General features: G+C 36.4%; 1 protein-coding gene across 2 annotated transcripts in view; it reads right to left on the bottom strand.

Annotated features, from left to right (window-relative positions):
• Positions 1 to 17,670, bottom strand: part of LOC137261825 (tRNA (guanine-N(7)-)-methyltransferase non-catalytic subunit WDR4-like) — a 114,686-nt gene that overhangs the window by 9,850 nt on the left and 87,166 nt on the right. For both annotated transcript variants that reach the window (XM_067799617.1, XM_067799616.1), the window contains exon 5: positions 4,833 to 4,989. In XM_067799617.1, coding sequence (XP_067655718.1) covers positions 4,833 to 4,989 — 157 coding nt within the window. The remainder of the gene's footprint in view (positions 1 to 4,832; positions 4,990 to 17,670) is intronic.

Here is a 17,670-nt window from a genome sequence, read left to right as displayed (position 1 = left end):
TACAATTTAAGCAAGATTAATTGCCCAATATATATGACTACAATGACGTAATACAAAAATATCAAAATGTCTCTGTTCAACCATAAGTAAGTTAAAACAACATAATATTTCAGAATATTTAATAAAAGATCACACAAAATTTACCATGCATAAAAACATAAGAAAACTTGCATGAAGCATGATCCGAAATTGATTTTTTGAAGTATTTGTTTGTTCAAACTCACAGGAAAATGTAGTTGTAAAACTATCCTCTGTTTGCCTGTTGAATTATTGATATGACATGAGCTCCCCCAGTCGAACATGATCAAACAGCCACTATTTATCTACCACTGTTAATGAAGCCTGTCAAACCACTACAACAGAGATAACAATGAAGACAACGCATCACCTTGTCCGATCACACGCACACCTGGCTTGGAGGGTAGGAAATGGATTCCTGGGAGGGTAGGAACCAGATACCTGGTCACAGACATGATTCCTGGATTGACACAGATTTGTAGTGAAAGGAACTGGTGGGAATCCTTTGTCGTCAAAGGAATACTACTTCTTACCTCATGACATACTACAATATTCTTTGTGTTTCCCAAATACAAATTAATAATTAATTGTAAATTAACCATATCTAAAAATGAATTTGGCAATAATAACCAAATTACCTTGTTTCTCTTATTAATTAACTCACGTACACTGAAATCTGGAGAGTCCTACTGGAAGCAGTCTGTGTATCATTTGTATATTTATTTATGAATTATTTCCACAAACAGAAATTTTTGTTCCATATGTATGACAAATATGCCTGACCACCCGATCCCGTTAGTCGCCTCTTACAATATGCTCGGTCACCTTTAATAGCAAGCATGGGTTGCTGAAGGCCTATTCTACCCCAAACTTTCACGGGCCTTTTAACTCAGTAAGCATGACAACATGTGTCATAGTAACATAAATATATGAACTACTACAGTCATAATTGTCACATTTCAGATAATAAACTCTGATCTCAGATTCTTTAACAAACATGAACAGTCATGTTAATATTTGCCAGCCACAAAGATGTACACAAAGTACAATTCAAGTACGAATTAGGGTACCAACGTACATAGCGATTTTACAGTGACTCTAACACTGTTAACATAGACTTAAAGTAGTCTTAGCACCAAGGCTGTTTTGTACACCAACACCCTGTAATTTGATGCAGTTGGCAGGTAAATATGACTTAGTTATATCCCAGCAACACTACAGTAATTTGATATACTTAGCAGGTAAATATGACTTAGTTATATCCCAGCAACACGACAGTAATTTGATGCAGTTGGCAGGTAAATATGACTTAGTTATATCCCAGCAACACAACAGTAATTTGATGCAGTTGGCAGATGAAATATGACTTAGTTATATCCCAGCAACACAACAGTAATTTGATATACTTAGCAGGTAAATATGACTTAGTTATATCCCAGCAACACGACAGTAATTTGATGCAGTTGGCAGGTAAATATGACTTAGTTATATCCCAGCAACACGACAGTAATTTGATATACTTAGCAGGTAAATATGACTTAGTTATATCCCAGCAACACGACAGTAATTTGATATACTTAGCAGGTAAATATGACTTAGTTATATCTCAGCAACACGACAGTAATTTGATGCAGTTGGCAGGTAAATATGACTTAGTTATATCCCAGCAACACAACAGTAATTTGATATACTTAGCAGGTAAATATGACTTAGTTATACCCCAGCAACACGACAGTAATTTGATGCAGTTGGCAGGTAAATATGACTTAGTTATATCCCAGGAACACTACAGTAATTTGATATACTTAGCAGGTAAATATGACTTAGTTATATCCCAGCAATACGACAGTGATTTGATGCAGTTGGCAGGTAAATATGACTTAGTTATATCCCAGCAACACAACAGTAATTTGATATACTTAGCAGGTAAATATGACTTAGTTATATCCCAGCAACACGACAGTAATTTGATGCAGTTGGCAGGTAAATATGACTTAGTTATATCCCAGCAACACAACAGTAATTTGATGCAGTTGGCAGATGAAATATGACTTAGTTATATCCCAGCAACACAACAGTAATTTGATGCAGTTGGCAGGTAAAAATGACAGTAATATCCCAGGAAGACTACAGCAATTTGATGCAGTTGGCAGGTAAATATGAGTTAGTTATATCCAGTAATTTGATGCAGTTGGCAGGTAAATATGACGGTAATATTCCAGGAACACTACAGTAATTTGATGCAGTTGGCAGGTAAAGATGACTTAGTTATATCCCAGCAACACAACAGTAATTTGATGCAGTTGTTAGGTAAATATGACGGTAATATTCCAGGAACACTACAGTAATTTGATGCAGTTGGCAGTAATTTGATGCAGTTGGCAGGTAAACATGACTTAGTTATATCCCAGCAACACGACAGTAATTTGATGCAGTTGGCAGGTAAATATGACTTAGTTATATCCCAACACCACAGTAATTTGATGCAGTTGGCAGGTAAATATGACTTAGTTATATCCCAGCAACACAACAGTAATTTGATGCAGTTGGCAGGTAAATATGACTTAGTTATATCCCAGGAACACTACAGTAATTTGATGCAGTTGGCAGGTAAATATGACTTAGTTATATCCCAGCAACACAACAGTAATTTGATGCAGTTGGCAGGTAAATATGACTTAGTTATATCCCAGGAACACTACAGTAATTTGATGCAGTTGGCAGGTAAATATGACTTAGTTATATCCCAGCAACACAACAGTAATTTGATATACTTAGCAGGTAAATATGACTTAGTTATATCCCAGCAACACGACAGTAATTTGATGCAGCTGGCAGGTAAATATGACTTAGTTACATCCCAGGAACACTACAGTAATTTGATGCAGTTGGCAGGTAAATATGACTTAGTTATATCCCAGCAACACTACAGTAATTTGATGCAGTTGTTAGGTAAATATGACTTAGTTACATCCCAGGAACACTACAGTAATTTGATGCAGTTGGCAGGTAAATATGACTTAGTTATATCCCAGGAACACTACAGTAATTTGATGCAGTTGGCAGGTAAATATGACTTAGTTATATCCCAACACCACAGTAATTTGATGCAGTTGTTAGGTAAATATGACTTAGTTACATCCCAGGAACACTACAGTAATTTGATGCAGTTGGCAGGGAAATATGACTTAGTTATATCCCAGCAACACTACAGTAATTTGATGCAGTTGGCAGGTAAATATGACTTAGTTATATCCCAGCAACACGACAGTAATTTGATGCAGTTGGCAGGGAAATATGACTTAGTTATATTCCAGGAACACTACAGTAATTTGATGCAGTAACTGTTGGTACTCCTAGCTTCTCCTAGCACAGGAGGGGTCACGGTGTTGCCTTGTGGTTAACACTTTCACTTGTCACACTGAGGACTCCCTTTTCATTCCTCATGTTGGTACAGTGTCTGAAGCCCATTTCTAGTGTCCAGAGCCATGATATTGCTGGAACTTTGCTACAAGCATGCGTCATAAAACTATATTCACTCCTGATATAGCTAGCTCACTCTAGAGCTCTCTCTATCACTCTCTCCCTCTCTGTCTCTCTATCCCCTTTCTCTTTTTTTACCTCTCTTTCTCTCTCACTGTGGTACAATGTTACAGAAACTCACAACAGCATGTAATTGCTGAGTTTGTGCAATATTTGCTGCAGTAGACTTTGTGTATACATGATGCTTGCATTCAATCAGCTGAGAGAGATTTGTGATAGAATACCAGTTCACAAGCTAAAAAGCCCACATTGAGTAATTACACACAGCTGAGGTGTATGTCAATATTTCATGCATATTTCTATGGAAGCAGTTCACAATTGCCTGGGCAATGGTGAAATATTTTGTGTATATAACATAAATATGCAGCTCATTTGAACAAGGCCAGTGTGTTTGACACTCTCCACTGTTCTCACTGGCGTAACTGATGGACTTAGACATAGCACGGAGCATAAATATATATGCATTTGAAAAACTGAGGTGAGGTGAGGTGAAAAAGGGCTTCATGTCGGACTTAAAAATATTTCGCCAACATGACAATGTGCATGCGTGTGTATGCATGGCTGCCTGTACTAGCCCAGACTTCAGCTGAACTGATAGTGCCAATTCACAGTGATGCCATGCCACAGTTAAAGCATGAATACCCCACTCAGACACAGCAGACCAGTCCTTGTTGTATCCGTTAATGCTGAGTGCCAGGCACTGACCATAGCACACCAAGACAAATGAAATAATCATTAAAAGAATAATTTAAGAAAGACTAACTAAATACATAAAAGTTTTATCAAGAAAACTTTCTGATGTTACAATATACAACAGATTAAATTGTTCCAAAACACAAAATCAATAATTCACATATATTGCCCCCATGCTTCATTAAACAGTCAGTCAACAAACTTACTCTCGTGAAATTTAGTAAAAGGATTTGGATAGCATTTCTAAAAAACACACCAAAATAGGAACAAAAACAAAACACTCGTCACTCCAGATGGAGATGAACACTAATAAAACAATAACGTCCAACAAGTGCCAAAGTTGTTTTTCTTTATTATTATAATTCAGTGAAACATAAGTTATCTTTACAGTAATGAAGATAACTTAAAATTAATATCACAACCAGATTTAGTAGACGGGGATTTTTTGTGGCATCAGCTGTAGTACCAACAATGAATATCCAAAACACAGTTACAATCCCAGCAATATGTGTGTAACATATAACTGAAGTGACATTTGGAATGAACTGAACTTGAATTAAATTGGGAAACTCTCTCACCAGATCCAGCACCATAGAAAGGTGGCCATGAGTTAGCTCCCCTTGGCTGTCAGGCTCAGCAACGGAAAAGCTGTAGACATCTCCAGACTTGTCCGATAGGATGACTTTCTCCTCATCTTGCGTGAAAGCCAGGCTCTTTCCTCGCTTCACCACACTCCTGTAATCAACAACTGTCATCTTATGATACTGTATCGACTGATACTGTATTGCCGCAACGGCACATTCAATAAATTTACAATCAAACATGTACATTTCAGGCAAACAAGTAGAGATATTGCACAATTATTACTGGATGATACAGGATGTCTGAAATAGGTTTAAAGAAAAAACAGACTTAATACATGAATCTTGAAATGCTTGTCTTCAGGCTTGTTTCACAGGACTTTTCAGTTTGTCAATCCACCAAATATAGAAATACTGAAATAATGCTAAATCACCATATCATGATATAAAGGAAACGTAACAGGAATCAGGAAAATTTAACCATCATAACTATTATAGAAATGAGTTCACCTATTGTTTGACTAAGTTCCACTCCATGTATTCTAAAGAAACTGTGAGAGGAAATGCAAGCCCCTCCCATCTCTATCAGCACATGCACACTTATCAATCAGTCAATATGAAACTTGACAAAATAATGTGACTTTCTTGAAAATCATTGTCTTATCAAAATTAATTTCTTAAAATCAAAGTAAAAATGCTATTTTAACCACTGCTACTATTATCTTCTGACACAAAAAGAATCAAAATAATTCAAAGAGAAAGTAAACCTCCTTTAATTATATTTCTTGAAAAGACAACTTCAAATTTTCAAGTTAAACAGGGCTGCTATTTTTTCTGCATTAAAACTCCTGATGATAAAACCCATTACCCTGTTCAGTGATTCTGACTCAATTAACAGCAACAAAGAGAGCTCTTAATTAAAGTGTAATTGTAATTCAAATTTTTTTTTAAAAGTCAACTTTAACACATTACAAGAAAGTGTAATTCTAAAAACAATAAAGTAAAATTGAATGCTTAAAATCTTGTAGAAATTAGGCTTAATTAAACCATTAACATAAAGGACTGTAACAATTGAAGTAATTCTTAGTAACTTAATTCCAATTCAGGGCCCCTTAAACTCAAGGATGTGAATATGAAAAGAAAACAGTATGTCCTCCCCCTTAATTTGGTCACAGGTTTTGAATGAGTGAACATAGAGGAGGACATGGTAAAACAATAGCTGAACATATCATTACCCCAGTTACAGTCTTGCTTGACTGACGTCTTTCTACCTTTCAACAGTTCCCAGTAATTACTGCCTCACCCAAACCCGTTTTTGTACTGGATGATATATTCCTCTCAATTATTTATCCTTCTTTTCAAATGCCTCTTTTGTCATGATAAACTATGATTAAAATTTCATAATCCGAATTTGAAATTCGTCTCAGCTATTCTGTATATGTGTTCTGGTTTATGGGAGGTTTTGTTCAAGATGGTGTGTGATTCTAAGAGGATGTTTTCCTAGTGATATGTCTGATTAAAAGCATCAATAATTAGTTGTAGGAAAACAGTCTCGAAGAGGTATTTGTGTTAACCCTAGTTAAGGAGTGGTTTTCAAAAGAGAAAGCTGAATATTTCCAAATACTATTTCACATGCGACAGAACCTGAGTTAGCACATATCATCAGTCTGAGAGTCCGGAATTAATGAGTTGCCATTTAGAATGGAACCATAAATACATGAACACTCACTCATATAGGTAATTACACTGATTTGTATGCACATAAAATTTATCTAAATGTTTGTATAAAATTGTTTCATAAATTGAAGAAAAGTGTTTGAGGTTCAGTGCTTTTGTGTTTTACCTTTAACAACAGGTTATGTCATGGTTCTGCAGATACATGGCCACTTCCTGACACTTTCATGAATCTTTAACCATCAGGGGCGGTGGGGTAGCCTTGTGGTTAAAGCTTTCGCTTGTCACACGGACGACCTGGGTTCGATTCCCCACATGGGTACAATGTGTGAAGCCCATTTTCAGGTGTCCACCACCGTGATATTGCTGGAATATTGCTAAAAGCGGCGTAAAACTAAACTCACTCACTTTAACAATCTTCTACCATATTCAGCGGTCTTTAGCAATGACATAACTCTCCAACACAACATTCGTCAGTGACATTTTGCTCAAATTTTCCAAACCATTCTGTATGAGTGAGTGAGTGAGTGAGTGAGTGAGTGAGTGAGTGAGTGAGTGAGTGAGTGAGTGAGTGAGTGAGTGAGTGAGTGAGTGAGTGAGTATGGTTTTATAACAATTTCAGCAATATTCCATCAATATCATGGCACGGATACCAGAAATGGGCTTCACACACTGTACCCATGTGGGGTAATTTTCTTTATTTAATATATACCAGTATATAAGTCAGGGATATTAGATTTACAAGGTTGATAAAGAGCGGTAATGAAGCCAGGGAGGAAACAGACGACGAAGAAAAATTATGGGAAAATATGACAATTTATTCCATTCCTTTGGAAATGTTTCATCTGTGTGGATATATATTACTTTTTCTCATATTCACTGGCATTGTCAAGTGATGTGATTAGAAAATGGAATATCCAATACTTTTTTTAATGGTATATAAGTGTAGAACATCATAATTCTAATGCAGGTGTGGGATATTTACAGACAGCAACTTGTTATATGTACTATTATACTGACAACTTGCTATAGATCCTTACACTCATGTCAAGTAAGACTTAATAGGTTGAGTGTGGTACAGAAATATAACTGAAAGGTTAAGGGTTACCAGGAACAACACTTTATAAACAAGTGAGAGATTAACATGAGCAGGTTTAACAATGTTGGTTGGGATAAATAATGGGGTCTTGACCTCAAAATATTCGGAAGAAAAACATGAAAACAAAATCAATTTTCTCCACAGCTGAATAAATGACCCATAAATAATCGCAGTTAAGAAAAAATGCATAAATGAAATCCATTTGCTCAACAGTTGAATAAATTATCATATGTCTGGAGTCAGTAAAGCTAATAATATACACATGTGCAAACATTTTGACTGCTGAAACAGTCCACCCTAAATTTCGCAAGAGAAATAACAGTTAAAAAATAGCAGAAAGCAGTGACTTTATAACCGATTATTATCTAAAAACATCAAATTTCATCAATACAGAAAAGTATATAATTTGAATTCCTCTGAATTTCATTAGTAACAGAATGGTTTATTTGGTTGATGATTGAGCGAAAGATTAAACAAGTATTGTATTTAATAAAAATATGACTTAATTATTCATTCTGTACCAATTTGATTTAATAATATAACTCAAATCTTAGAATTCAAAGTCCTGTTTCTTTATTTAAAAAGAAAGTGTCAGTGAAGAACCATTACAAGTAAACATCTTCAACATCCTGGCAACAAGACTCTGAAGTCTGTACTGTACGATGATACAGATGATTGCACATACACAACTGTGTAGGAACAGGTTCAGACCATATTCAAACTCAGTGATGTTAGCATTCTCCCTTCTTGGTACAACCCGTGAAGGTTCCGGGGTAGAATAGGCCTTCAGCAACCCATGCTTGCCATAAAAGGTGACTATGCTTGTCGTAAGAGGCGACTAACGGGATCGGGTGGTCAGACTAGCTGGCTTGGTTGACACATGTCATCGGTTCCCAATTGCGCAGATCGATGCTCATGTTGTTGATCACTGGATTGTCTGGTCCAGACTCGATTATTTACAGACCGTCGCCATATAGCTGGAATATTGCTAAGTACGACGTAAAACTAAACTCACTCGCTCGCTCGCTCGCCCTTCTTGGTACAACTTTTTTCATTCTAAAATATGACAACAATCATAAAAAAGAGCTTGGCATGATATAATTATTTGTACAGCAGAAATTTCCATTAAAGGTATGTTCGGAATGGAGTATAAGTATTCTCAGCTGTGTCTTATACAGACAGGATTCTCAGATATGCCTTGTATAGACAGGGTTTTCAGCTATGCCTGTATCCAAAGGATTCTCAGCTGTGCCTTGTACCCACAAGATTCTCAACTATGCTTGTACCACAAGATTCTCAGCTATGTCTGTATTAAAAACAGGATTCTAGTTACACCCCTACCTGTACCCACAGGATTTTCAGTTATGCCATAGAATTCTTTGTTGTGCCTTGTAACACAGGATTCTCAGTTAAGCCCATAGCCACAGGTTTCTCAGTTGTGTCTAGTACCAACATTATTCTTAGTAAGTTACATTCAGTTGTTACTCACTCACTCTATGCATAATGTACAAGGTCTCCTTGGAAACCATGTGACTATGGCTCTGTTGTACACCTGGTATAAAATAATTATACACAAAGTTTTAATGAATTTTCCTCGCTGTCATGCTGGTCTAACAGTGAGTGAGTGAGCGAGTGAGTGGTTTTCTGCTATAGCACCACCAGAAATGTACCTGACATATTGTTGCCATAAAAGGAATCGAACCCAGGACTTTAACGCTTGCAACCACTAGACTACCTTACTGCCTCTGCTTGACTGATAAAAAAACAATTACGTGAAGCATTTCTGGGATATCTCTGGGCATATATGAAACAAATCATTATAAAACTAAAAACATTTCATCATAGATTTCTGAAAAGCTTACAGTGGTTATGTTTACACGAACTTCCTAACTGATGAAAAATATTGCTTCATTTCAATAATTTCTTAACCATTATTTTGACATTAGGTTCAGTAGGATATATCCCATTAGTCAAATCTATTTAGAGAGCAATAATTTCAGTATAATGGACCTCAAATTAGTGCGTGAAATAGTTCACCTTTGGAAACGAAACTTTGCTTCATTTTCACCCAAAGCTAAACAACATTACCTATTTTTGCGATTAACCATGATACCAATTCTAAAGCCACCATTCGGTATCGTACACAGCTAGACCCCTGTAAACTCATCTAACTGGAAAATTAGCCCTTTGATGGCTTGTTAATCAGGGATAATTATCAACTAAGACCAAATTGTATGAGAAGCATGTTCATGTCAGCCTCTTCTTGGTATTAAAACGGACCAAAAACTCGCCTTGGTCGCACAACCATCCACAAGAGAAGATGGCGAATGACTCATTTTCTTCAAAGCCTAAGCAACACATGGGTTTGAACCTTATTTCTTTATTGGCACTTAAAGAGAAATGTCTCTACAGTCATTTTGTTAGGAAACAAATTTCTTGTCGGCATCAAAGCTGAAACCGCAACCCCAAGTTCATTAACGGGAAGAAACGTCAGGCAAACGAGCGCTAACGTGACCAGTAAACTGAGGATAAATGCACAGATGAGCCATTCTGCTTAATTTTGATGCTTATCTGATTTCGTCCACTGATCAGCATCAGTAGTGATTGATTGAGTGATTCGTCTGGAGAGATGTCCATTTTCCCGGCTTTGCTGTTTCGCAGGAGTAAACCTTCTTTAATACAGAAGCACTTCGCTTGATGATATGCCTGGCTTTGCTGGATGAACAAGAAAAACAAAGAGTGTCCCTCTCGACCTTGTGACAGACGACACATTAGGAATGTTGTTAACAACAATCACAGTTGGTGTTTGGTCTCTTTAGCAAGGTTTCTGATTCAAGGGGTTGTTAGGTAACAGGAGGTTTGGTTACAGTAGGTTTAGATACAAGAGGTTATGGGTGTATGGACCAGTGGCTGATGACTGTCTAACCACAAATCTCCACAGGAAGACTCCTGTTAGTGACAAACTGCAATGAATCTCAATAACAATGTAAATAATAACAGTGCTCAATGTTGTTTAACGACACATTCAGCAGTACTCCTGATCATAACTATCTGTGAAGATCTGGGTTGGAATTGATCTTCAGTAACTCATGCTAGTCATAAGAGGCGACTAACGGGATCAGATGGTCAGGCTCGCTGACTTGGTTGACACAATCATGTCTGATGCCATTGTATCACAGTTGCATAGATTGATACTTTTGATGCTGATCACTGGATTGACTCGTAGGTAGCAAGGGACGGTGTCTAACTCCAATACACATGTACTACTGTAGATGGCTCGAGACCTAGTCTGACTGCAATCCCAACTATATGACTACCATGAGTTGCTTTGAACTTATTCTGACTAGACTACTCGCTATATGACTACTGTGGCCAATGTCATCTAAGGTATCTATGTCCCTTTGGTTTGACAGGAACCTAAGATTATTGGTTGAAATCTTTGTTTGTATGACTCTTTTTTGCCAACACTATACCCAAGCTTGTAGTTTTACCAGCATAGGAAACTTCTGACATGTGCACGACACACCATGACATGTACCTGGAATAGTGAGTGACTGGGTTAAGTTTTACACCATAGCAATATTTCAGTTATATGGCAGCAGTCTGTAAACAATCGAGTTTGGACCAGATAATCCAGTGATCAACACACCATGAGTATCCATCTGCAAAATTGGGACCAAGCCAGTGAGTCTGACCATCCAATCCCCTTAGTCGCCTCTTACAAAAAGCATACTCTTTGGTGGCAAGCATGTGTGGCTAAAGACCTATTCTTGCCTGCATCTTCTAGGGTCACACCTGGAATAGTGCTCAAAGCTACAATAAACTATGATTGACACTCATGCCCCCAATTTACTACTAATTTTGATGTAATATAGCCTGTATGTAACTTCTCAAAAGTTATTCTAAGGTTAAAGAAAAGAGCTACAACAGATTCTGTGACACATCATCACAAACCTAATATGAAATATTAAGAATCACTTTACATTTTAAACTTCAATTCGGATCAAATAAATCTTCACTAAACAAATATTTCCTGTTCCACAAATGGGTTGTATAATGTCAAGAAATTTGAAAAAAATATAGTAAGAGATCTTCAAACATAAAATTGATCCAAAACATTAAATCCATCAAACAATTACAATTTCCAGGTCAGTTTCTTCAGTATTCTATTTAAGCAGTCATGGGTAACAGAATTATCCCCACAAACCACGGGGAAATTAACATGTTACATTTATGAATATGCACCTGTACAAATTGTCGTAAACCTGCCACGCATTACACCTCTGCACTATCAAATTTCTCATGGACAAAGTGCTTGAATATAACGTCATCATGCCCAAGCCTCCACTTACTAAAGGAGCAATCACCTGGAGAAATGGACGCAATCCAATCGAAATGAACGTGATCGTCGTGGTAACCTGAATCACGAGCAGGTGTGATACCAAGATCGGCCACTCTATTAACGATGCCTGGTCACCCGTAACCAAGGTTACGCAGTTCTGAGGGGTTGTCAGGTAAAGAATATTTTTATATAGCAACCATAGTAGATGCATGAAATAGATGGATCAAAAACAGGTGTTACCTTATTGGACATAAATTTCAGGATATCCATTTGTTGTAAAGGTGATAGTGATCTTTCAAAAATGGAATGTAATATATTATTTGTCAAGTTAAAGAACTAGAGAGATATCAGGTTGCAACATTGTGTGTACAGGGCTGTAAACGTGACGACATCACAACAGAATCATGAGGCTCCTGATTTTCGCGTCTCCCTGTGATTAAGGGAGCTTTAGTATTTTGCCTCGTATTCCGATATTTAATGGATAACTAAAGCATAGGCAAAGAATGGATACTGTGGTGCACAATAGATTGTAATATCTGGATTAAGTTCATTGTCAAAACAAAGAACTTTAACACAGATTAAATCTAGCCTCATTTGCTATATGAAACATAATTGAGATATTCTTTCAGGATGTAGAATTTTTTACATAATACAAATTTGGACAATAAAACAGCATTTAAATCTGAATATCAAACCAGCTTTCACAGATAAGTAGCTGTGAACTTAATTACTTGGTTTTCAAACATCCTGAAATGTAATATATTCACATTGTAAGTCATTTCAAAAAGATCCATTTGCGGAATTGTCACTTCAGTGAAAAGGCGAAAAACAAAATAAAAAAAAGTTCATAAAAAATTAACATCATAAACTCATACATGAACATGTTGAATGGTAAATTTTGTCAAAAATATCAATTAATTCCCCTTTTTATGCATTACAAGAAACATAAATGACAGATATTATCAGAACACACCAACAGAAGCCCCGATTGCAGGTACCCGATGTTTACCCTGTACAATAAGCTCAGCAGGTTACTGATGAAGGCTCTTTGGCCATCAGCTCATGGTAACCAATGACAACACAACCTAACAGATAATGGTCTGTGGTACGAGTCAGTGCCAAATTTGCGTAAGATGTTCAACTGACCATAAAAATCATAAATCTCACAAAAACAGAATTCTTCATTTAAAAGCAGTAAATTACTCATATTGACATAGGAACAATTGAGCTATCTTTCACTGAGAGTAGCCCTTGGCAATTCATCCCTGCGAACAATAGAATCAGTTTCAGCCCACTGCAGTTCATAAAGGACAGCATGAGAAGCCCCCCCTCAGCGTCATCACTGGCCATTACACTATGGTACAAACAAATCTCAGATTTGTTCCACCTCAGAACACAGTTTTGCTTGCAAATCTTGGCAAAGGTTCGGAAAACTAACGTAAATTTTGTTTCCCAATGACCATAAATTTCTTGAAACTGAGAGACTGCTTTTGGAAATAAAGCAAGAATAAATGGCTCAGGATTTATTGCACGCCAATAAAATTTATTGATCTGAGGGTAAAAAATAATTTGATGTTGAGGTTGAGAGAAGCTGTCGACATACTGTTTGCATTCAAGATGACAGAAATTAACAAGGGGAAAATAACACAGGTACATTTTCCAACGTGCCAATCAAATGTCAACATGAATTTCTTTTGATCTGTGCCATATATGAATACTCGCATTTCAATAATTGCCAGAAATGGTTCCAGACGGAGCAAGTATGGTCTCACGGCAGGGTACCAGTCGGGCTTCAGGTGTCTCTACAGCAACATGTTTTTCTACCTCCTCCAACTTAATGTTCTGTTCTCCCTAAGTTGCTATCTTGATGAATGTTTTTCAACATTCTAACCTTGATACCGAGGTATTCAATTCTGCCTCCATTTAACAAGATTGCTTTGTAAACGTGGGAAGGGTAGAAACTGTGAAAAGGAAGCACATACTAGTAACTAAGAAAAATAGATACCGAAATTTAACCTGAATTCTAAATTTACATTTGTCAGCATTTATGAAAATAATGTACGGAATCAAAAATGTATTTTATGGCATTTTGTCATAAAAATTTACTGTTTTAAACAAATTCAAGAAATACAAATGTAAATTGATATATTTGGCATTACTTATCTTTTCATGATATCCAATGTGTCCAGCAAATAATTTTCAGTGTTCAAACAATGTAGATTATGCTGTCGCAACAGCTGATTCTGATCCTGGAATTCAATAGCCATTGTGAATGTGCAAAAACGGATGCAAGAAGAGGTCATTACGCCAAATTACAGTGAAACTATGTATCCACCACAAGAGGAAATGTCACAGAAATCACTTGCATGATTTCTCCATTAAAACAGGGGGCAAAACATATTTTCAGCAATTTGGGGAACAATTTATATTTTTGAAAGAAACCCCAGCCCCCAGTCATGTACAAGACAAGGTATGATATCTGTTCTGGAACATTATCTACATATTTTTTTTAAAAAAAGTGACATTATCAAAAATCATTGGAATATGTCAAATGAATGAGACCTCAAGGAAAGAATAGATTCTACTCCTGCCATCAACAGATGCCAGTGATTTCTTTAACTTCAACTCTTTCTGTCCTCATAAGTATGATAAAGCCTCAATGTGCCTGGTGGCTGCAAGAGTTGTATGATCCCCAGGGAGTTGAGACTGATAATATGATGAGCTATTTAGATTGACATCCAATGATTGAGGAAAAAAATACTACTGTCTTAAACATGTACTAGCTGCCTCATATATAAATAAGTAGGATATATAAATATCCTATGATAATAATAATAATAATAAACCATGTTATGATTGATGTAAAACTTCTCTCTTCCTTTCCATAATGACCAGGAGTGCATTATTTTTACTCCTGTCTCTGAATCTTCAACTTCAGGGTGATGTCATCACACAATAAAAGTGACTTTGGTTTAGTGTGGCTTCTGGCAATATTCCAGCAATATCACAGTAAGGGACACAAGAAATGGGCTTCACACATGCGTACCCATGTGGGGAATCGAACCCAGGTCTTCAGGGTGACGAGCAAACACTTTAACCACTGGGCTACCCCACTGCCCCATTGAAAGATGAGGAGTTGGATGTTCATTAACAGTGTTTCTCATGATGATGTAAAAGATAACAACTATGGTGTTCTTCTTCACATCATGGCTGTTAGATGCAGTCCATGCTGTTTCCATTCGGTAAATGAAATATGATCATAACACAAAACCTTGACAAGAGCCAGTGATTACATTGTTTAACACCCCCACAAAGCCCCCCAAATACCAAATGTTTGCCAAACCAAAAACTTATACCCTTTTATACCGCAATATACCGTTTCACCCCTTATAATGATGTCATTAGATTGGTAGAATAACCTTTAACTTAATGCTCAGGTCAGGTTTAGTGACTTGCTAGTTTGCGTCTTAATGTGCCCATGCAGAAGTGGTCACTGCTAACAATATCAAACACTTGATTGCTTTTTTTTGAGACTGGAATATTTACAGACAACTATTGTGTAATGCCAATTTGTTGTTTAATCATTATAAACCAATACAAAAACATCCAGTGGACATAACGCAACAAATGTATAGCATAGGTTCTGTTCATTGTAAAGACATTAAAGAAAATATAGATCCGACATTGTGAATCTGTACAAACACATGTGTACTCTAAAAGTAAATTACATCCAGTACTTAATACAGATTAAGCGTATATTTTCCCTCACTAAGGAACTATCACAAACAACAAAATGTGAAAAAATATATACCATATAAGGAGTACTTGTATTTATAGGGATTTCATCTATCCAGAGTGCAACAGTGTCAGTAAAGAATCAATATAAAATACATTTGCAAACGTTTTGCCTCAAAATTTCCAAAGAGTAAGACAAAATACACAAGATCTTATCAAACACCTGAACTTTACTTGGTCTGACTTAAAAACAATTTACTTGGAACTCAGATTTTATTTGGTCTGAATTCTGGTATTCTCTGATTTATTAATTTAAAAGTGAAATAAAAGAACTTAACTGAATCTGACATCAAAATAATGTATGTAAACAAAGAACACTAACACTTGTACACTTATGTATGTATGAATGTAACCATATTTGTCGAAACATTGTTTCTCAAAACTTACATGCTGACAGTTTTTAAAACTAAGCAGAACAATAAAACAAACCTGCTAAATACAAAAAAAACCAAGTGCCTGAGAATTCTTTTCAGGAAAAAGACACAACACACAAATTATTCTTAAAAAGTAAATATTATGATTTGATATAAATAGAAGTATTAATAAATCTAAAATATTTCACATTTATTTGAAAATAACCTAATGATCTAATGCAGTCAATATATAATGATATAAACACACGATCGTTAAACAGGACAGAGGTCCCAATATCTTATAAGCACAGAATGAAGTACTGCTCCCCATACAACTATATGTGGGATTGAAATCGTTCCTTATCTTTCCTCAGAATCATAATATTGTCTTCGTCATCATTCATCCCACTTCCTAAGACGATTCTCTACCATTTGAAGACAAAATAATCTGTAGACATTGCACTTGGGGCTCAATTGCCCTCCACTAAAACTTACCTAACAAATATTGACGGAAAGGAAAAGCATATATTGTCTTGCGGTGGGGGTCATGTGTTGTATTTAGAAAACATGTCTAACTCGACAACGGTCGAACTGGGCTCGGGTTTACACGGCCATTACCAGTGGTGGTTGGTGGAAGCGAATCATCTGGGGCCACTTTACAGGGCTGTATGATCAAATAATGCTGTATGTTACCTGCGCAAACAGGTAGTGGAAAATGAAACAATGCTTCAGCCAACGCTCCTTCACGGCCTATGATGTCATCCAGGACAAAGAACCATCAACTGATTCTCATCTCAAGAAGATGTAAAGTAGCTAATATGAAAGGTGGAAAAGAAGGACTCACTTACAATTTTGGGCATTCATTGTTCAAGTAATTTTGAAACAAACCAAAAATAATTATTTATAATGTGGAATGTTTCAAACACACTGAATGCTGAATATGGTCTAAGATCGGTTCAAATGAATAAAGTGTCTACCATGAGATCTAAGGGTTGGTTCAACGATCAAACCCACCTTAGACATAATCTACCTACTACAAGCTGACCAGTCTTTGTTGTATTCCCAACTTGAGGAGCACCAAACAGGGAAAATACCACCATATTTTAACATCATTTGGTACTAGTAGCCTGGTATCGAACCACAGACTTTCTTGTCGACTAGCAAACACTCCACCCACTAGATCCAGGTGTAATGCCCTTAATGGCAGGATTCCAGGACGCCAAATTCGGGGGATACAACAGAGTAAAGGAAACCAAAACCAAAATGAAACATGTTTTGGGACGAGTTATCAGTAGTAAACATCATTTTGACTCCACGAGTTACAAACAGAAACTTTTCCCGTCACGATTAGTTTCATTACGCTGAAATATCCTTAGTTAATATCTGCATATATTTCCGAGTCAGGGTTGTTTTGTTGAAACTGATTTACCGAAAAGAATCATTCTTTTCTAAAAAAAACTGTTGTTGTCAACTTATTTTTATATATTGCATGTCATAAGTTTTTTACATCAAACATGTCATGAAAACTATCCGTCTGTCATATTTACTTTAGAAATGCATGTCGATTGTTTT

This window comes from Haliotis asinina, chromosome 14 (genome assembly GCF_037392515.1).
Source record: "Haliotis asinina isolate JCU_RB_2024 chromosome 14, JCU_Hal_asi_v2, whole genome shotgun sequence".
NCBI lineage: Eukaryota > Metazoa > Mollusca > Gastropoda > Lepetellida > Haliotidae > Haliotis > Haliotis asinina.
Note: the sequence above shows the minus strand (reverse complement) of the source record. Positions and strands in the feature narration are given on the sequence as shown.